Source organism: Vanellus vanellus (genome assembly GCF_965231255.1).
Source record: "Vanellus vanellus genome assembly, chromosome: 3".
Taxonomy (NCBI): Eukaryota; Metazoa; Chordata; class Aves; order Charadriiformes; family Charadriidae; genus Vanellus; species Vanellus vanellus.
In genome coordinates, this window is record NC_138907.1 from 14,429,271 (window position 1) to 14,449,556 (window position 20,286).

General features: G+C 54.3%; 1 protein-coding gene across 1 annotated transcript in view; it reads right to left on the minus strand.

The window, feature by feature from the left end:
• Nucleotides 1–20,286, minus strand: part of LOC309669808 (cullin-9-like) — a 36,740-nt gene that overhangs the window by 6,795 nt on the left and 9,659 nt on the right. Inside the window, exons 5-32 of the mRNA XM_082480581.1 lie at nucleotides 16,385–16,523; nucleotides 14,403–14,593; nucleotides 13,524–13,908; nucleotides 13,100–13,301; nucleotides 12,584–12,791; nucleotides 12,286–12,479; nucleotides 11,924–12,141; nucleotides 11,550–11,781; nucleotides 11,123–11,228; nucleotides 10,572–10,802; nucleotides 10,308–10,398; nucleotides 10,050–10,221; nucleotides 9,747–9,852; nucleotides 9,263–9,358; nucleotides 9,002–9,177; nucleotides 8,343–8,476; nucleotides 8,087–8,263; nucleotides 7,697–7,812; nucleotides 6,992–7,174; nucleotides 6,502–6,659; nucleotides 5,934–6,144; nucleotides 5,670–5,835; nucleotides 5,373–5,518; nucleotides 5,078–5,195; nucleotides 4,460–4,662; nucleotides 4,120–4,379; nucleotides 3,679–4,042; nucleotides 3,225–3,365 (exon numbers count right to left, since the gene is read on the minus strand). Coding sequence (XP_082336707.1) covers nucleotides 3,225–3,365; nucleotides 3,679–4,042; nucleotides 4,120–4,379; nucleotides 4,460–4,662; nucleotides 5,078–5,195; nucleotides 5,373–5,518; nucleotides 5,670–5,835; nucleotides 5,934–6,144; nucleotides 6,502–6,659; nucleotides 6,992–7,174; nucleotides 7,697–7,812; nucleotides 8,087–8,263; nucleotides 8,343–8,476; nucleotides 9,002–9,177; nucleotides 9,263–9,358; nucleotides 9,747–9,852; nucleotides 10,050–10,221; nucleotides 10,308–10,398; nucleotides 10,572–10,802; nucleotides 11,123–11,228; nucleotides 11,550–11,781; nucleotides 11,924–12,141; nucleotides 12,286–12,479; nucleotides 12,584–12,791; nucleotides 13,100–13,301; nucleotides 13,524–13,908; nucleotides 14,403–14,593; nucleotides 16,385–16,523 — 5,124 coding nt within the window. The remainder of the gene's footprint in view (nucleotides 1–3,224; nucleotides 3,366–3,678; nucleotides 4,043–4,119; nucleotides 4,380–4,459; nucleotides 4,663–5,077; nucleotides 5,196–5,372; nucleotides 5,519–5,669; nucleotides 5,836–5,933; nucleotides 6,145–6,501; nucleotides 6,660–6,991; nucleotides 7,175–7,696; nucleotides 7,813–8,086; nucleotides 8,264–8,342; nucleotides 8,477–9,001; nucleotides 9,178–9,262; nucleotides 9,359–9,746; nucleotides 9,853–10,049; nucleotides 10,222–10,307; nucleotides 10,399–10,571; nucleotides 10,803–11,122; nucleotides 11,229–11,549; nucleotides 11,782–11,923; nucleotides 12,142–12,285; nucleotides 12,480–12,583; nucleotides 12,792–13,099; nucleotides 13,302–13,523; nucleotides 13,909–14,402; nucleotides 14,594–16,384; nucleotides 16,524–20,286) is intronic.

Sequence of the window (20,286 nt, forward strand, 5' to 3'; positions counted from 1 at the left end):
CTCCAGATACATACTATTGCATTGGGTTATTCCACCCCAGGAGCAGGACTTGGCAGTTCCCTTTGTTGAACTTAATGACATTCTTGTTTGCAGCACAACCAACCACCAGTCCTCCCAGCTATTTATCATCTATAAATTTTCTGAGGGTGCACCTGGTCCCATCATCCAGGTCATCAATGAAGATGTAAAACAATGTTAACCTTAGTATCAACCTCCGGGTGACACCACTAGTGACTGGCCTCAGCTGACCTTTCTGCTACCGATCATAACCCTTTGAGCTCAGCAGGCCATCTCACTGTCCACTCATCCACCTTGTACTTCATTTTTTCTATGTAGATTTTGTGGATGATGGTGTAGAAAGTATTACTAAAGCTAAGATAAACAACATCTCCCCTCATCCACCAAGCCAATCATCTCACCACAGAAAGCTGTCAGGTGCTCTTTTTAACTTTCTGATTTTAAGTTCCTCAGCAGACTTCTGCTTAGTTACCTGATGCACACAGGGGAAGAAGACTTGCTTTGCCCACAGCCTCTAGACATTACTACAGATGATAAGGCAAATCGGTTATCAATAGGGGACTGTTCAGGTAGGAACCCAGGGATGCAACTATACTGCACGTAGTAGCTTAGTTTTCTATGTTCAGTTACTGCAGTGGTAAGGACTGTGCAAACATACACAAAGCTAGAGGAAGCTCAAAAGAAATCCTGTAGTTTTCACAGCCCTCCTGGCAGAGATTTTTGCATATCCAGAGAGCTGCTCTAAAGCCACCAGGCACAGAAAGGACAATACCGATCACAACAAGCACTAGAGAGAAAAGGTGCAAGCTCTGAGCACTGAAGGGCTCAGACAGGGTGCTCATTCATTTATCTCTTTTATTCTCTCTTGTTCATTCTCTCAGGCAACCTAAACCAGAGACTCTGTGCTGTCTGGCTATAAGGATGTCTGTCTGTGTCATGGCAAAATGCCTGGTGGAGGAAAAGTTTCAACAAAGCCACTTCATTCTTCTAAAAGAGTCAACATCTGTGTCTGTTGTCATCCTGTTGATAGGCAATGTGATCATTTCTGTCCAGACACCAGTACCCACAGAGATAAACGGGTACTTGAGTCAGCAGACAGCACCAAATCACAGCCTTCACAGAGGCTGAATTTCATAATGAAATGTCTGATGTCTGGAGTTTTGCTCTATCCTGTTTTCTTGGTGAGGAGGAGTCAGAGATACAACTGCTGAAGCAGATCTAGGATTCCTACTGCAACTATAGGAGAAAGAGCTGCTCTCAGGTAGCCTAAAAGGAGAGAGAACAAGTGTCCAATGGAGGTCTGGGAAGAAAACTAGCCAGGTACGATCAAGAAGTTGACAAGTACTGCATAACACTGACCAGCAGAGGAACCTTTGCACACACTGGAGTTAATCCAGGTATGGAGCCTATGGCATGATTCCCAGCAAAGAATCCCTGGGGGCAGAATGGAAGACCACCTCTGAAGAACAGACTCTCAAGGAACTTGAGGGAAACCAGGTTAAGAGAAAATGTCTTTCAGAAACATGTCAGGTTTTATGTTTTGTAGAAATACAAGCATGAAACATTTAAACTCAAATAGTCTTGCATTAGCAAGAGTGCAGCCAGCAGGCAAGGGAAAGGAATTTCTCACAGCTATTTGGCACTGGTGACACAATTAGATACTGGGAACAATGTGGGCTCCCAAATACAAGACAGACATCAACAGACTAGAGAAATATTGTCCATAGGCCATCAAAATAGACAAGGACTGGAGCACAGAATGTACGAGGGGAGATTGAAAGCACTGGGTTTGCTCAGCATGGGGAGAAGGCCACAGAGGGGGATTTTACCACTGCCTGGAGCTACCTAAATATAAGACGCAGAGAAGACTGAACGTGGAGCAGTATGTTTTAACTTCAGCGTTAGATCTTCACAACAATCTGGCTATTCTGGGCACAGGGTTGGACGAGAGATCTCCACAGACTATTGCAGCCTAAATTATTCTATGACTGTATGTGTGACTCTGCACAAGGCATTAATGCTCCAGCCATACCACTTGCTGAGCAAAAAAGGAAACAGATAACATTTCAGTGGCAGCATCAGAGCAACTTGTTAAAATTGTCTGCAATTTATGTTGACCTGTTATAAAATATTTTTTTTTATAAAATAGCCATAGCAACAGAAGAGTAAACCCTGCTTTCAGACAGGTGTGACTACAGGATTTGCAAAGCCAGTAAGAACTAATTGCCCAGATACATGCATTAATTCACCAAGCATTGCTTATAGAAAACAAGATACAAAAAATACACTGAAGGAAGTACTTTTCTGTAGCCTTGCTCATTTTGGTTGCCAGTTTGCAGGCCTAAAGAACAATTATAAGATAGAGGAGTCTTTATAACTACTATTCATTTCTCCTTATGACTGTTTACACAGGATCATAATGACAGTAACAAGCTGGAAAAGGAGAAGTAATTGCTGGTGAAACAACAGAGCAGTGGAAACAGATGAAACACCTGTTCTGTCCAGCAATTAACAAAAAGTCTGTCATGGTACAGCTCTGCCATCAGGTAGGGAGGGCATTCAGCTGTAAGTAATAACTAAAACGTGGGAGAATAGCAACAAAAAGTAGCTTCTGCCTCAGAACAAGCAGCTCCTGCTGCCCCCTGCTGACTGAGAACTAAGGTGAGCACAGCTCAGGAAGCCTGGTTTAGAGATGTCTGTAGACCCACACAGACTTAATTAGAGTGAAGATTAATTCTGATGTGGTAACTTCTGTCATCTTCACAAAAACCTGAGGTGCTCAAAGCCAGAAACTGATGGAAAAGAAAGGACATTGCGGTCACTGATGCAGCGATAAAATGAAATTGCTCAAATGTTTTCTCGTCATTTGTCCTAGGTTTTACAATTGCTTCCAGCTTGCTAGCAGAGAATATTTGTCATGAGCTGCTACCACAGCTCTCACCTGATCTTCAACAAAGGATGCACCTGAAAAGTTGTTTGCTGGAGACACGTTTAGAAGAAATACCACTGTGCTCTTTTGCTGATGTTATGCTTTCTTGATTAGCTGGTATTGACCATGATGCGAGATAACAGACACCACTGGGCAAAAATTAATTATCACACTGCCAGTCTTACGGGGAGGGGAAAAGCAGCAGTGAAATTATCTGCTAGTGCTGACCAAAATGAAACAGAGCTTGGACACCCAGTAACCACCTCTCCTACTTCACCTTGGCTATAATCTCCTCGGATGAAACAATGGAACAAATGAAGGCTGCAGTCGGCTGTGCACGGCACTCAGATATGGGACAGGTGCAGTTGAGAACCATGTTCTGTTCAATGCGAGTCGTGAGATACTCACTCCAACAGGGCTGTGAAGGCAGAAGAGGAGATGAGAGTTAAACAGGACTGGCACCACCTGAGTCATGTGACCTTGGAAGCCCTCCCCACCCAGCAGAGAGCACACGAACCACCACAAACTGTGGATAAGTACTCAAAAGCCCAAAAGTGGGAAGAGACTAATCAGGAGCTGAAGGATCATAACAAACAAGGGAGCTGAGAAAAGAGAATGTATGAGCCCTGGAGAATCACCTGGTAACAACTTCTGACAAAGAACAGCTGCTCCAACTAGGCAGCAGTAATTCCCTACCAAGTTACAGGAGCCAAAGACCCCAGGACCTTCACCTTGCAGCAGTAGTGCATGCAGCAGAGGGTTGGTGGCTTCTCAGTGGGACAAAGCTGGTTCATACACACTGGGCAGTGGGTTCCTGGGCTTGGGGCAGGCTGGACATCCTGCACTTGCAGCCCCGAGGCGATGAGCAGGGTTTCACAGTTCTCCACATAGCACTGGATCAGGAAATCCACATTCCACCTGCAATGCATCAGGAGGTGCCGAGCAACATCATCCGGGATGCTCAGAGTATCCTGGACCCGCTGTACTGTCTGATTCATAAGCAGCTTCGCCTCCTCTGGACTAAGCGTGTGCCCCATTGGCACCTGCAGCATTGCCATGAGAAACTCCTCCGACCTGCCTATGCCAGGATTCAACCTGACATGGAGAAATGTGTTATGTCCATACAGGGTGAATATGCACACCCCTCCACACCTGGTGACATGCATCCCTACCAATACAGGCAGTCTACGCTGTCCTCATCCGGAGATGCTTCTGGTGGCTTGCTCTGGAAAACCATCTGTGCCTGGCCCCCAAGAGGTGTTGTGGGTTCAGCAGAGATGTATTCCAAGACATGAGGCCTCTCCTCCTGGCGCTGGACATAGCCCTGGTTCAGCAGGTGCAGGACACAGGACAGCACGTCCACGCTGTGGCAGCAGAAGCTCAGGAACTGCAGGCCTGGCCCCAACTCGCCCTTCTGACAGGCATCAATCACCTACAGCAGCAAGGGAGCCCCACATTGCAGTGCGGTGCAGCACCCAGGCAGCCCCCCTCTGCCCCACAAGCCCTCCATACCCTAAACACCAGGTTGTCAATATGGAGCTGCTTCTCCACCTTGAGGATGCGGGTGATGAGGCAGCAGAGGATGTTCCTCTTCCTTTCCAGGGCACTGACCTCAGCCCTCTCTGCCCGCAGGTACCTCTGCTGGGGCAGCAGCCTCAGGTGGTGGCCAGAGGCACGGGCCAGGGCTGCCTGGTTCAGCCGCAGCAAACCTGGAGCTAGCATCCAGCCCAGGGTCAGCCAAGCCCCGAGCTGGGACCTGATGGAGCCCCAGGACACACGTGTGGCTGCTGGACCCAACCCTGAGCCTCCTGCTGCTGCCTTCACAGGCGTCAGCCCCATCCCCGTCCCCCACACATGGTCCCAAGCAACAGCCACACACACAACCCCTGGCCCCGGGCTCCAACCCCACACACAGACCCGACACCCAACCACCCATGCTGATCCACGCCCCATGCACAGCCCCAAGCCGCAGCCCCACACATGGCCTCAAGCCCCAACTTGACACACAGACCTGTGCCCCGAGTACCAACAGACAGACTCACCCCAGCCCACGCTCATCCACCCCTACCCCAGCACCCACTAGGGGCTCAGATCAGCACCTCCCCAGGGCTACCCCAGCCCCAAACTCACCTCCTGGCACGCATGTCCTCACCAGGATGCCCTCGCCGTGGGTCAGCGGTGCCAGTGCGTGCTGCACCAGGTCAGCAGGGAGCCCGGTCGCCTGCAGCAGGGCCTCCACAGCCACCTCCTGCAGGAGGGCGTGGGAGGGGAATAGCCAGCCAAGACCCACCAGCCACAGGCCCAGCCAAACAAGGGGGTTCTGTACCCCAAACGCCACTGGAGACCCCACCGGAAGGGAGGACATGGCCCTGCCACGCTCCAGCATCTGCTGCCTCCCTCACCCCACCACGGCCCCAGCTCCTACCTCGGCGCTGTTGAAGCACAGCAGGATGTACATCTGCAGCGTGGACACCTGCAGGACGCAGTCTCCAAACTGCAGTTCGGCATGGCCCAGCCACGTCCACTGCAACCGCCGTGGCTTCGTGCACTCCCAGCCCAGCTGGCTCTGGCCTGCCAGAGATACCTTCAGCACGAGGGACGGGGGCCACCCTGCCGGGCACCCCCAGCACACCCCAGCACTCCTGCCACTGCTGGCCGAGCTGCTGTCGAGGACATGGGCCCCGGCGAGAGCCCCACGCACACCCACTGCTGCAACACTCACTCCGCCTGCAGAAGTCGGAAAACTCATCCAGGGGGGAGCTCAGGGCTGCTGAGAAAAACCTCCCAGGTTCGTTCATGTAGCAGAATGGGGAAACGGGCCAGCAGCGCGGGGACAGGGCCAGCACCTTCACCTCTGGCACATCCGCCACCGAGGCCGTCCCCAGTGCCTGGGCATGTGGAAACGAGGGCGGCTCAGGACAGGCCTCAGGATTCCTGCGAGGAACACGGGCAGCCACCAGCCTCCCCATCCCACCAGCACATTCACCTCATCCAGGCCGGTGTCCAGCTCCAGTAGCTGCTTGTCCTGCTCCTGCAGCTGGAAGAGGTGAAACTGCTGCTGGAGCTCCTCCGACTCGGCCAAGTTGCTCAGCATCTCTTGGGGGAAGCGGCTGGGGAAGCACAGCCCAATCTGCTCCACGATGGCTCCTTCCAGCCAAGACGGCCCTTGTGCCAGTAGCCGGTCCCCCAGGTAGAGCCTGCCACAGCCACCAGCATCAGGTCAGGGGCTAGCCCGAGCCCCGTGGCCATCAGCCACCCACCGGGAGACAGAAGACAGCTCCAGCCCTGCCCTAACCCCAAGGCGCACCGCCCAGCAGCACCTGTCTCCCCTCTCTGTCACCAACCCAAAATGTGCCTCCACGGACCAGCAGCACCCATGGGCCCTCACGGAGCCCTTCCCTCCACATGTCAGAGCCGGGAAAACCAAAGCGGGAGCACCGCTGCCACACCACGCCAGGCTCAGCCACGGTCTCAGTACTGCCTGCGCCTCCCCTGCCATGCTGCACCATGTCGCACCAGGCCCTCTGGTCCCGTGGAGACACGGCACCCCTCACCGGTAGAAGTGCTCGAAGGTGTGGGCGAGCTCCAGGTCACTGAAGACGACGAAGGGCTCCAGGATCTGCTGCAGCCGCTGCAGTGGCCCTGCGCTGCCCACAGCCCCGTGGAGCTCCTGGATCTGCCCATCAAGGTAGCGGGCAAACTGCTCACCCACCTGCAGAGGGACAGAGCTGGCTGTGATGGACCGCAATATCCCTGGGGGGAGCAGCTGGCAAACCCTGGGGCTCCTGGGCAGGGGCTGAGGGTGCCCAGGCACCAGCCCAAGGCAGGAGTGTGCCAGGGCTGGGGCCACGCCGTGACAAGTGCCATGTGCCCGCAGTTGGGCACCGTCTAGGGCCACCACAGGGCAGCGCTCCATGGCCCGAGGGGGGCAACAGGACACCACCCACCCGCAGCTCACCCAGTGGCCATGGGCCAGGGCAGCCTCCCCAGTCTGTGCCCGGGGGCCTGGTGCCCCAGTGCTGGTGCCACACTCCATCGACTCACGTGCAGGGCAGTAAGGAAAGAGAGCTGCAGCAAAGCACCCGCAAAGCCCTGGCCCAGGGCCACCACAAAGGCAGCCTGCTGCCCAAAGAGCTCCTCCGTGGCACTGCGCAGGCGATGGTACAGCCTGCAGTATTGCTCCACAAGGTCCGGCGCTTGCTCTGCTGCCTCCAGGAACCGCTGCACCTGCAGGATGCAGCACAAGAGCCGTGAGCCCCACAGCGGGACGTGCCACAAGAGGGGTGAGCCCCACAGGGGGATGTGCCCATGGCCCATGGGGACAGCCCTAGCCTCACTCTGCTGACACCAACTCCCCATGTCCCAGCCAGGGGCTGACTCGAGGGCCCGGTGCTGCCGTGGGCTACCAAGAACTTACGGCAAGGTGGAAGTGCAGCCGCGGGGTCTGGGCAGGGGCTGCAGGGACAGGACAGAAGCGCAGCAGCTGCCCAGCAGGAAATAAGCGGCCTGACACTGTACCTGCCGCCCAGCCCGCAGCACCAGCCTGGGTGCAGGGTCAGGGTGACGCCTGAGAGCCCTCCAGGGTGGCAAGCACAGCAGGGCTCTACCCACACCCCTCCAGGCCCCGCGGAGGCCAGGTACAGCCCCCGTGCCCTCCTCACACTTCCAGGGCACCCCTTACCTTACACCCACCCAGTGTGGGGTCCCACATGCCCCCTCTGCCCCCATGGTCAGCCCTCCAAGCTCTACCTGCTGCTGCACCACACCACGCCAGCACTGTGAGATGCCCCACAGGCCACTCGATTTCTCCACCACCACCTTCACAGCTCTGGCTGGCACCTCCTTGTTCTTCTCCTCCTTCCCACCTGCCAAGGGACAACCTCGGGCTCAGCACGGCTCCGTGGGCAGGCTCCACATACTGACCACCAGCAGCCTCCCCCTCTCCCTGGGGGGAGCAGGGCAGAAGAGATGATGGGGAGAAAAGGCCGCTGCAGCGGTACGGCCACAAACCTTCCCCAACTCAGGAGCATCCTGTGCCACAGGGCCCTCCCCAGAGCTCCCCAGCAGATCCCCACAGCCACAGCCTGGCACTCTGCACCACCAGCCCCCAGCCCCACAGGAGGACAGTCCCTCACTCACCACCTGCTCTTGCCTCCTCTGGCTCTGGGCCACCGGGGTCCACATGCACCAGGAGCTGGGTCAGGCGCCGCACACGGGAACCAAAGACAGCACCGCGGCTCGTGGGGTGGTGGGGCGGCTCCACGCTCTCCAGGTACTTGCTCAGCAGCCAGGCCAGGGGGCTGACACCGTGGGGGTCTGCGAGGCCAAACAGACTCAGAGCGCGGTCCCTCAGCCTGGGGCACAGCGCAGACGGACCCAGGAGAGCGCAGGGTACCTGGGCTGGTGATGTTCTGCACCAAGGGGTTCACCAGGGCCTCCCAGCACGTCCTGCCCAAGGCCCAGGCCGCCTCGTCGTCAGGAAGGAAGCGGTCAGCGAAGCCCTGCTCATGCCGCAGCGCCCGGTTCAGCCTGCAACAGCAACCGGGCAGCACACAGTGCTGCCGGGCACCTGCCGACAGCCGGGGATCTCCCCCAGGGAAGCAGAGCACAGCTGTCGTTCCCTGCCCTGCCCCTTGCCAGACACCACGGCTCAGCAGTCCCACTGGCCCACAGCGGATGGGGCCACTCACTCGCCATGTGCCCTGCCCACACTGGCGCACTCACGGCCCCCGACAAACTGGAGGGCTCTGTGGCACCTGCGGCCACGAGAACCTGCCTGCATCTGACTGACCTCCACCAGGTCAGGACATGCCAGCCCCTGTGGGGCACCGCTCTGGTGGGTTAGCTGTGCTCCCACATGCCTAGCTGAAACCTGGGGGTCCCCAAGGTGGCCCTGGCACTCCGGGACTGCTGGTGGCAGGGAGGAGTGAGGGCCCCTCCCCATCCAGGCGGGACACCTCACTGCTCCTCTCCTGGCCCTGCAGTCCCCCCAGCACTGTCCCCCCAGGCCCTGGGACACCAGGGATGCGATGGTGCAGCCGGGAGACAACTCACCTGCCAAAGAGCTGCAGCAGTTGTCCCCGGTCCCGGCAGATCTCCTGGCACCAGGCATGAGCCCGAGCAGTGCAGGAGAGGAACGTCCGCCGGCACAGCTGCTCCTTGAAGATGGGCCAGAAAGTGGGCTTGGGACCCAGCACCTCGATGCCACGCACACGTGTGTCAATGCCACCCTACAGGAAAGCACAACCCTCAGCTCCTCAAGCACAGCCCTCATGCCACACACTGCCAGCCCCGGCCCGGCCCCTGCTTCCCTACCTGCTGGCACCGCTTCACCCGGATCTGGATGACGGGCCAGAAGCGGGTCATGTTCTCCAGCAGGATCACTCTGCTGTCTGAGGGCAGCACGGTCACCTGCAGGCACACAGAGAGCCCTCAGCACACCAGGCAGCGAGCGCCAACCACCCTGCATGCGCCCCCCGTTAAAGCTGTGGCCTCTGTCACCCCAGCAGCCCCTACGCAGCCACAGGGCACCCCCCACCAGGGCCCACTCCTGGCTCACAGCCCCAGCACACCAGCCTGCTGCAGACCGGGCTGCAGGGCATGCACCATGCCCAAGTCTCCAGTACCCGCTGCCTACAGCCAGGAGAAGACTCCTGCAGCACAGCTTCTGCCATCCCCACCTCCCCGTGGGGCATCTCCCATGGCCCCGCACCAGGCTGAGACCTTCATGGGACACAGCAAGGACCAGCCCACCGCTTCCGTAGGGCCCCACGGCCTGAGCAGCCCCTGCGAGACTCACCGCGTTGAGCTCAGTTCTGATGGTGGCAGGGCTGTCTCCCCCCAGCACCACGACACGGGCTGGCATGTAGCTGGAGTCCTCGCTGGCCACCAGCATGCTCATCTCCCTGCAGCGCAGCAAACACGCTGCTGCCCAGCAGTCCCCACCTCCCTCGCCTGGCCCCTGCCAGCCCCACACACTGCTGCCCACATCCAGCAACCCCCAGGGCGGTGACCACTGGGGCAGAGCTCGCACAGACCTCCAAAGCCCTCTCCTCCCCGCACAGCCATGGGCACTCCTGGCCCCAAGGGCCCCCAGCCCTACCTGACCACCACACCACACTGCATGTGCACAGTGATGAAGTGGGAGCCGGTGCTGCCGTTCGACTCCCAGTAGGTCTTGGGGTTCCTGTCCGTGAGCTTGCTGGCACGGTGAGGGTTGGAGGAGACCTGCACCTTCTCCCAGCACTTGTCCTCCTTCACCTCCACGCTGGAGCCTGTGGGGAGAGCACATGGAGCAGCTCCAGCTGCCAGGCCAGCACATGCCAAGCACAGGGGTCCAGCGCCTGCTCCCCACGCTCACCTCGGCACAGGTTGCGCAGAAAGACATCAAAGAAGGGGATGCTGATGGGCTGGTGGCTCCTGCGGTGCTCCTCAATCTGCCCCAGGACCAGCTACGGGACGGAGTGCAGCTCTCACCGGGGGCCCTGGGTCCTTCTCCCCTCGCCCACCGCAGGGATGCGGCAGGCAGAGAGCAGAAGGCTGCCCCTCGGTGCTGGGGACAGCTGGACGGCCCCAAGACCCAGAGCCCAAGAGCCCCAGAGCAGCTGGGGCTCCCCAAGCCCACCTGAATGCAGCCAGCCAAGATGCTGGTCGTCAGCTTCTTGTAGAGGCTGGCATACTTCTCACAGTCAATCACCAGGTCGAGCAGGGATGGCACCAGAGACGGGGCCGTGCCGTGCTTGTCCAGGGCTTTGGACAGAGCCTCGCGGGTGCCCACACGGCACATCACCACAGCGCAGTCCTTGCTGGCGGTGGCCAGGCGGTGCAGGAAGCCAATGACCTCCTGCACCACCTGCTGAGCAGGCAGCCATGAGCGGCCGGGATGGCACTGGGAACCCACCAGACCCCAGCAGCGGGGTGCTGCCGTGCCCTATCCCCTCCACCCCAACACCGCAGCAGTGCCCGTGAGAGCCTGGCTGGGCACACCACCCACCGGGATGTGGCTATGGCCACGGCCAGGACAGCCACTCCCCACCTCTCCCAGTGTGTTGGCCACAACAAGGCTGCGCTGCTGCAGGCGGGGACCACCCCACTTCACCAACGCCAGGCCCGGCCAATGCACAGCACAGCCAGCAAAACCACCCCTGCCTGCCAGCAGTCCCCGGGCCCTCTCACCTCCCGATCGCTGCTGTGGGCACTCAGGGAGGACAAACAGGGCTCCACACACTCGTGCCAGGGCAGCACATCCTCCTGGTAACCATCCAGGAACTTGTTCAAGATCCTGAGTGACAGAGGGGGCACACTCAGGTTGGGGCACAGACAGCCCTGCCCCACCGGGAAGGGCGGCACCCCACAGGCACCTCGGACACCCCACCAGCACCCAGGCACGTGCTGCTCTGTCCCCATGTAGCCCTGCGCCCCAGGACACCCCAATCAGCACCTGCGTATGTGCTGGGCTGCACCTGCCCCTGCCCCTGGTGAAGAAGAACAGCCCCACCAGGACCCACAAACATGCACCATGTCCCCCCCCCCCAGCATCACCACCACACTCACATGCCTGCTGCAGAGGCCCCAGACCCCCACCAAATCCCCCTGGACCCACCTGAGGATGCTCAGGCTCATGGCCTTCTCCGCCCCCAGCAGCTCAAAGCTGTGCAGCAGCAGCCTGAAGCACCTGCGGTCCTGCAGCAGCTGAGCTGCCTCAACAGAGGGGACGGGGCCTTCACTGCAGAGCTGCCGCTCCAGGGCCACCACCACATCCTTGGACAAGATGCCGTCCCCCAGGCTGCCCAGGAGCCTCCGCATGTCCCTCAGGTCCACTGGGGCCTCTCCGCCTGCCATGGCAAGGACACATGAGCTCAGCGCAGGCACTCACTTGAGAAGCACCAGCGGGGTGCTCTGCCCTGGCAGGCAAGGCAGCCCTGCCCGCTGCATCCATGGGGCTGTGGCATGGAGGGGGTGTGAGTGGCACGCTACCTGCTGTCTCCGGGCCCAGGGGTAGCTGGTGCTCCGCGAGGCGGTTGATCACGCTGAGGGCCAGCATCGCATGAGGGCAGCCAGTGCTCTGCCCGTCCCACCAGCAGCTCTGCAGCACCGTGGGGAGATCACAGCTCACCAGCTGCTCTGCCAGGCCCCGGTGGCTCTCCATCAGCATGTTCACCACCAGCAAGCCGTTCTGCACACCTGAGGAGCCCCTGCAGGGACAGAGTGATGCGGGCGCCTTCCTCCCCTAAGCACGGAGCCTCCCCTGCACCCAAAAGCCACCTGCCTGCCTTCTCCATCCCCTGCCACACAGAGGGTACCCCCACCCCCAGCCACTGTCCCCACTCTGCTCCTACCCTGGGACCCTCTGCATGGTGCTCATGGCAGCAGGGATGGCACTCAGCAGGCTGGCTGAGCCCTCGCTGGAGGCAGAGCCAATGCTGGCAAAGATCTCCCGCATCATCTGCGCATCGGCATGGTTCAGGGGCAAGGGCTTCCCACTGGCACCTCCTGGCTCACCGGACACAGCTCCCACCAGCACCTTCAGGGCCTGCAAGGTCAACAGCAGCCAGGAGGGCAGCGGGCATCTCCGCCACACCTGGGCGAGCCTGCACCTTGCCCGCCCACCGACAGCATCCCCTCTGCCACACTCACCGCCAGGCCAGCCTGCTGCACCAGGGCAGAGGAGGTGTGCTGCTGCATGCAGGCCAGCACAGCCCGCACACCACCCTCCGTGGCAAATGGCACACGCCAGTCGTACTTCGCCATGAACACGGCCAGCAGCCGCAGTGTCACCACCACCAGGGCCTTCTCTGCCACCTCAGTGCTCAGCAGCTCCACTGCCACATTCACCAGCTTCTCCCTGCATGGGAAAGAATGCCTCAGGAGGAGCTTTCTGCCACTGCTGCTGGCACGCCGGCACCCCGTGTCCTGCCAGACACCTTCTCCCTGCCCACACGGCTCTACCACAGCTGGGTCAGCCCCAGGAATGAGCCTGCCTGGGACAAAGGGATGCAAGATCCACCTCTCTTCTTGCCAACCATGCAGGGACATACTGGCCTTCACACTTCCACTGCCACCTCCCACACTTCCACGCCCAGTACTGTCCCCCACCTGCCAACACGGCCATCCCCAGCCAGTGGGAGGGGTGCACAGCACCCAATGGCTCACCCAACACTCCTGGTCCTCAGTCCCCGCTGGGCTTTGCCGACTTGCTGCTCGACCTCAGGCTCCTCCTCCAGGATCTTCACAATGTGCTTGAGCCCAGCTAAGCGCAGTCCCACCTCGGAGCTTCTGCTCTGGATCACGTCCACCACGGCTGCAATCTTGGCCAGCAAGCCCCTCTCGCTCACACCCTCACAGCTGCCCAACACTGCCGGGAGGGAGGCAGGGCCGCAGGTGTCAGGGCAGCAGTAACATCCCCAGCAACTCCCGGGGTGCCATGCACCCAACAAACCCAGCACCCACAGGCACAACCCCCCCCAGGCAACTGCCAGGTGCATGGCCTCCCATGCCCTGCCCAGAGCCTTCCTCCATCGAGGCAACAGAGCCGCCTCCAGCACCGTGTGTGCCTCAGCGTGCAGCAGGCATTTACCTTTGATCTGCTCCTCTGTCACCTCTGGGAAAAACAGCCCTTCCCTCTCAAGGAGCTCGCTGAACAGCTGGGAATCCGACTTTGATGCTGCAACAGGGGATTGGGGCAGCACTGTGGCTGCAGAAAGGTCTTCCTTCACTGCCTTGGCCGTTGTGACTTCAGGGCCAGTGCTCCTGCAGCCGGCACCCTCCGAGGACACTGTGGTGCTCCCACTGCCATCTTGCTCGGCCCCCCTACTGAGGCAGTATTTGGCGTAGATGTGGGAGCGGTGCAGGTCACGCTGAGGACTGCCCTGGCACCGCTTCTCCAAGACCCGCATCACCTTCTGGGCCAGCTCCACGGGCACTGACAGCTGGATCAGGGCTTCTTCATCCATCTCTGACAGCTGGACAGATGGGGTCAAGTTAACCCTCACAGACTCGCCACAGACCCCATGCCCCTTGTGACAGCCAGTGCCAGAACAGACAGAAAGGCTGCACCACCAGAGGCTCCCCCAGGGCCATTCCCCAGTGCCACCCTCTCCTGGCTCTCCCCAACTCAATTACCACCAGCCCAGACCTCTCATTTGCACTCACCACCCAAACACAATTGGCAGAATCATCCCCTGGGCTTGCCTTGCCTACCCAGACATTGCTGGACACAGTCATTCTTCCAGGGTGATAAGAGACTGCGTATCCTCTCACTTCTCCTCAGCCCTTTGCTGTGCACAGCTCTCCATGCTGTCACCATCCCCCACTCACCCTCCCATTTCAGTCCTACTCCTGCCCCGTTCTGGCTGCCCCTGCACAGCTCACATTTGCTGTCTCCTCCTCTGGGCCCGGTCCCTTCCCTAACGTTCTCCCTCCCTCCTGTTTCCCCACTGCAGGCTCTGACTCATACTTGTTCTCCCCGGTCCTGCTGGATGAGGCAGATGATCTCTTTCTGCTCCTGCACTTCCAGCTTCTTCACAAAGAACAGCAGCTCCCACCACTCGGCACGGCTCAGGGTCTCTGCAGCCTTGGTCGGCTGCTCCCCCAGGTAAGGCAGGGAGTACAGCCCCCGAAAGGGCTTGCAGAAAAATGGCTGTGCAACTGCAGGAGAGCAGAGCAGGGAAGGGCACTGTCAGCTCTGCCAATTCTCCCCATCCTCTATTGCACACCCCACATTCCTCAGGGAAAGAGCTCATGTGGACCATCTGGGCAGAAGAGGTCCCTGCTGTCCCACTGCCTGCTGTGGGAAAGAGAGGTGACAGGAGGGCAGCGAGACAGGGGGAACTTGTTGTAGAGATGGGGATTCCCATCTCCACTTGAACCTCTTGGGGCTGTAGAACAGAAAAAGCACACATTCAAAACAGGCACCTCTGGCTCACTGCTCCCCCAACCTGTTCCCACAGTGCCTGGACCAGCCAGGGCATTGCACTCAGACATCCAGCACCAGACGAATCCACAGTGCCAGCGTGCAGCTGCAGAAGGGTAAACAGCTGGCCCAAGATGCTAAAGAGGTCAAGAGATAGGAAGTTAATTCTGCCAGGAGCTTCTCTCTTTTCCAAACGCCTCCTGCTGGCTAACAGGGCAAATACCTATAGGCAAAAGCAAAACGAGACTGATCAGTTATCACACTCCTTCTAGCTAAATGAATCCAAAACGAAGAGAGGGAGACAAAATCTGTTAAGTAGGTTAGATATTCTCGAGGTAATTTACAGATAAGAGTCGAATCAACCCTTGCTGATATCTGCTAAGCAACAACTTGCAGCTTTCTCTGCAAATGTGAGATGGGAGACATTCACCACCTCAAGAGTCAACAGATAAGGGCCAAACTCAATCCAAGAAGCTCAAGCCTGCTAAGAGCAACTACATGCATGGCTGATTACCAACAGTCAGTCAACATGAGTTAATTTATCCAACTGTCAAGATCCGACACAGAAAGCATCTGCATTCAATTTTTATGTGAGATATGATGACTAGAAAGAGTTTTACACAGAAGTGAAACAGAAACCGTGCTTCTACCAAAATCAGAGACCGAGAAAAAAGGCAAAGTCTAACCAAGTTTGTTTTAACTTAGCCACTTCAAACAGAGGTGCAGTTAAGTCTTTAGCTACAAGAGGCAGAAGCCATTAAAGAAGCCATCTTTTCAACTGGCAATAAGAACATTTTTAAAGTGGAAAATTAGCTGCTTCTCATGTATATTCTGTCTTTTGCAGCAGTTACATCCAAACCATTCTACCTAAAAGATATCCTACAAGATCACATGCCTGAAAAAAAAGCTACTTTACCAGGGTTCCCTGGCCAGAGTCATGTCAGACACTGAACAAAAAAGGAGCATCTGAAGTGTGGATTTTCCCTTTTACATTCTTGCAGTACAAGGGTAATGTCAAAGGATTCTAGGAGATTCTGCAGATGTCTTATGCAAATGGTGCATTTAATGCTCACCTTGCCCAAAACCAAGCAGCATGAAGTTAAACAAATTGTTGGCATGTTAATGCTTTTAAAAATCTGTATCACTTATTTAAGGGGATCTGAGGGTCCCTAAAGCAGCTTCATCTCAGAGAGATTCTCTGTTCATACTTTGCCAGTTTGTTCTGTTAATTCAAACAAACATTTTTTGACAGTCACAGTTTAAATCAAATGTTATGCTTTTTATATCATTACTTTTATTACATCATGACAGAGGTCTAGAATTCAAAAATACTCCATGCAACCACAAGCCATGTATTCACTTAACCAGCTCTACATGGTCATACAAACTAAAAGCTTATGGTGCTTTCTAAATCCAACCTGATAGTTGCTATATGCCTAGCTGTATAAAGTTCACCACTCAAAAATATGCCACAGCAGAATCAGAAAGAGACGATGTAGCCACACACATGCAGCACATAATCTCACCTGCGTCTAGATTAACACGCTCTATCAGACTATATTCTTTTTCCTGAGCAGCAGGATCTTCCCACTGGTCTCCAAAGCCAATAATCTCCAACATGTGCCAACGCATCCAGTAGGTCCGACCTGTTGACTGCCATAAAACCTGTGGGTGAAACAGATCTAGATGATCACATTTGCTCACTCATTCAATCCTCTTGCTGCATTGGCCCTGCCATTTCCCAAATGCATGAAGATAGCAAGTAGAAGAGTAGTTCAAGTAGAAGACCAAGTGACTCACATACAAATTTCGACACACACATTGTCTCACTTTTAAGCATAACATCTTTATTAACTTGTTCCCCTGGATACACCTGGATCTTTATTTAAAAAAATACCAACTTTGCCTGCAACCACTACAGATCTCATCTAGCACAGCAGCAGTGAAAGGAGTGCATCTAGTTAAGCATTCCTGCTCCAAAAGTGCCCAGCAGCAGATGCCTTGGGAAAACATACAACAGAAGAACTTAACCAACAATACCTCACGGCAGATGAGCTGTATATAAAGGGTCTTGAGGCACAAACCACTTGGTGCATGCAAATGTAAAGAAAACTATTTTTCCTACTCTGACTTTAACTTCTATTGGTTACACTTTTACACCTCATTCATTCATCAACCCTCTCAGACAGGTTTTTGGGCTCCTGACAAGCATGTCTCTAAGGAGGCAATTGTCTCCTGTGCTTTGTCCGAGTTGCCGCTGAAAATCAAAGGAATTCCTTCTATGGCTTCCCATACTGTAGTTTTACATTTAAACTTAGGAGCAGAAGGAGGACCCAGCAACAGTAAGTACAACATGTCAATAACTTAAAAAAAAAAAAAAGCAACACACGTATGGGTTGCCTGATTTACTGAGGTCTTTTGGAGTTACACCAGTACTACTAGGATTCCATTGTGCTGGACAGCTAAAGAGGTAAGATGCTGACAGACTTTAAGAAAGCACTATATGGAAGGAAATTGAATTAACCTCTACACACAACACCAATTAGTCTTCAATGAATCCCTGATGCAAACTAGTTATGTAGCAAGTATCATCTCAAAGGAATCATGGAAAGATATGACTGAAGGACCAGGCACAACAGCAAAACTTTTTCTTTGGAGAGACAAAGAAAGCAACAGAAACAGAGTGACAAAGGAAAGATGAGAGGAGGTAGGAGACACACTCGTGATGGACTGGCCCAAATCAAAAATGCACACAAATTTGCATTTTTGCACACAGAAGACTGACAGCAATCCTCAGGCAGAATGAGTTGCAAAAGCAGAACTAATCAAAAAGGAAAGGATCAAAATTTTAGCAAAGACCAGGGAGAAGCAGTTCTTGTAACCTGAACTCACTAGTCATCAGCAGATAAACTATCAATATAAAGCAAGATAAGAAAGATAAGAAAGAGGAACAGAGATAAAAATCAAGTTTCCCTTCAAAGAGAGACTGATGTCAAAGGTCCAGAAAAGCAATGATGATCAAGAGATGTCATTACAAGGATGATTCTCAGATGTCAGATTCCTGTTATCTCCCTGTGGAAAAAAAATTAATTGAATGGTTTGACTCACAAGTTTCTCACATAACTCTGGCGGACTGCTACAGACACATACACAGACATGAACACAAAAAGCAGGGCAAAAATTAACACTCACAAAGACTGCATATACATTCCCAACTTCCTAGACAGACTGGAGGGCAAGGAACTCTGATAGTGGCAGAAATTAGGTACTTACAAATATAAGAGCAAACAAACTTCTTCACTGAAGATTTATTAGCTTCTAGATCTGTTTTTGCCAGCAATGTGAGCCTTACAGAAGATTGTTATTGAAAATAAGCCTGGATGGAGCAATTGCAAGTTCATTCAACCTAATTAAATAGAAAAATAGACAGGAGAAGGAACCCAAGGGGGACCAACAGGACAAAGGGAATGGAAGTTAACAATACACTTCAATTAAACAGTGAATGAAAAAATCCTCCAAAATCTGTATCACAGTCAATAGGAGAAAAATGGGAAAGGACCTTGGTGCTCTTTCCAAATGCCCAGTTACACTAAGAGTAAAAGCAAGTACAAGATTATAAGAAATAGAAAACAGAATTTTACAAAAACACAGGTCTTAGAAATCAAGGAGCATAAGGACAAAGATAGAATCAGTAGAAAACACATTTTCTTTGCAATTTATCTTTACAGATTGAATTATAAAAACCAAAAGGTTTATCAACCACTTGAAAATAAGATGCAAAGCAGTTATTCAATTGAGGGGGCCTGCAATAAAAAAATCACCTACGCATGGTCCAAAACTAGAAGAGTATTTTACTTGAAGACTGAGTAAACACAAAAGAAAGCAAAGCAAACTGATAATGGGTAGAGGGATACAGATCCAGAAATTGCCACAACTGAGAGAGAAGCAAAATTCAGTTTGGATGACAGAGATGAAAGACACACCAAGTAATCTGCCAGAAGCACAGTGCAAGCCAAGTGCAAGGTCCTACATCTGGTTTGGGACAATCCCAAACACAGGCTCAGCGGGTAATGGATCGAGAGGAGCCCTGAGGAGAAGGACCTAGGTGTGCTGATTGATGAGAAGCTCAACATGAGCCAGCAATGTGCAACTGAAGCCCAGAAGGACAACCGTATGCTGGGCTGCATCAGAAAAAGTGTGGCCAGCAGGTCAAGGGAGGTGATTCTATCCCTCTACTCCACTCTCGTAAGACCCCACCTGGAGTACTGCGTCCAGGTCTGTAGCCCCAACATAAGAAGGACATGGACCTGTTGGAGTGGGGGCAGAGGAGGGCCACAAAGGGCTAGAGTACCTCTCCTGTAAGGAAAGGTTGAGAGAGTTGGGGTTGTTCAGCCTGGACAAGAGAAGGCTCCGGGGAGACCTTACTGCGGCCTTCCAGTACCTAAAGGGGCCCACAGGAAAGATAGGGAGGGACTTTTTACTCGGGCATGCAGTGATAGGACAAGAGGGAATAGCTTCAAACTGGAAGAGCGTAGATTTAAATTAGAGATCAGGAAGAAATTTTTCACTCTGAGGGTGGTAAGGCACTGTAACAGGTTGCCCAGAGAAGTTGTTGGACACATGGAGGTGTTCAAGGCCAGGCTGGATGGGGCTTTGAGCAACCTGGTCTAGTGGGAGGTGTCCCTGCCCATGGCAGGGGGGTTGGAACTAGATGATCTTCAAGGTCCCTTCCAACCTCAACCATTCTATGATTCTATAAGCACAGTTGGAAAGTGGGAAGGATTTAGGTTATTCAGCGGTGTTTCCATGTAACTGACAAACACTAAAGCCAGTGCTTCTAAATTGAGAAAAAAAATTGATTAAATAAATCATCACTACAGCTTCACTATTTTGACTTCAGTAGTATGCAAACCTTCAAAGCATATTTTAGTGGAAAGAACAACTAAAGATGTTCAAGATAAAGAATAAATTTGAATTAACAGCCTGGACCAGAGTTAAGCTAAAGTTACTGAAAGTTGACTGGAAAAATTCATCCTAAAACCAGTTCCCACTGAGTAAGCAGAAGAGTATCAGAAGGAAGAAACAGTCTGCAACGGGCTGAGGAAAAAAACCCAAAAGAATATTCATACAATTTCCCTGTGCACAAGAAAGCAAAGAGAGACAATAGAAGAAAAGAAAGAAGTGAGTGTTCAGTGTTCTTAATTGGCTAAATTGGCTATAAACAAAAACAATGACGTTACACAAAACAAAATGAGCTGTAGTGGAGGAAGGCTAGAGAGTCTCATGCTTAACAAAAGCAGAAAGTAGATTTAAAGGAGATAGTCTTCAAACATGCAGAAGGTAATCTCAAATTCTTATACCTCCCCTCTAGAAAGGTTGGTAATGAACTGTAAGTTACAGCAAGAGAGATTTGGAAAGAGCATTAGGA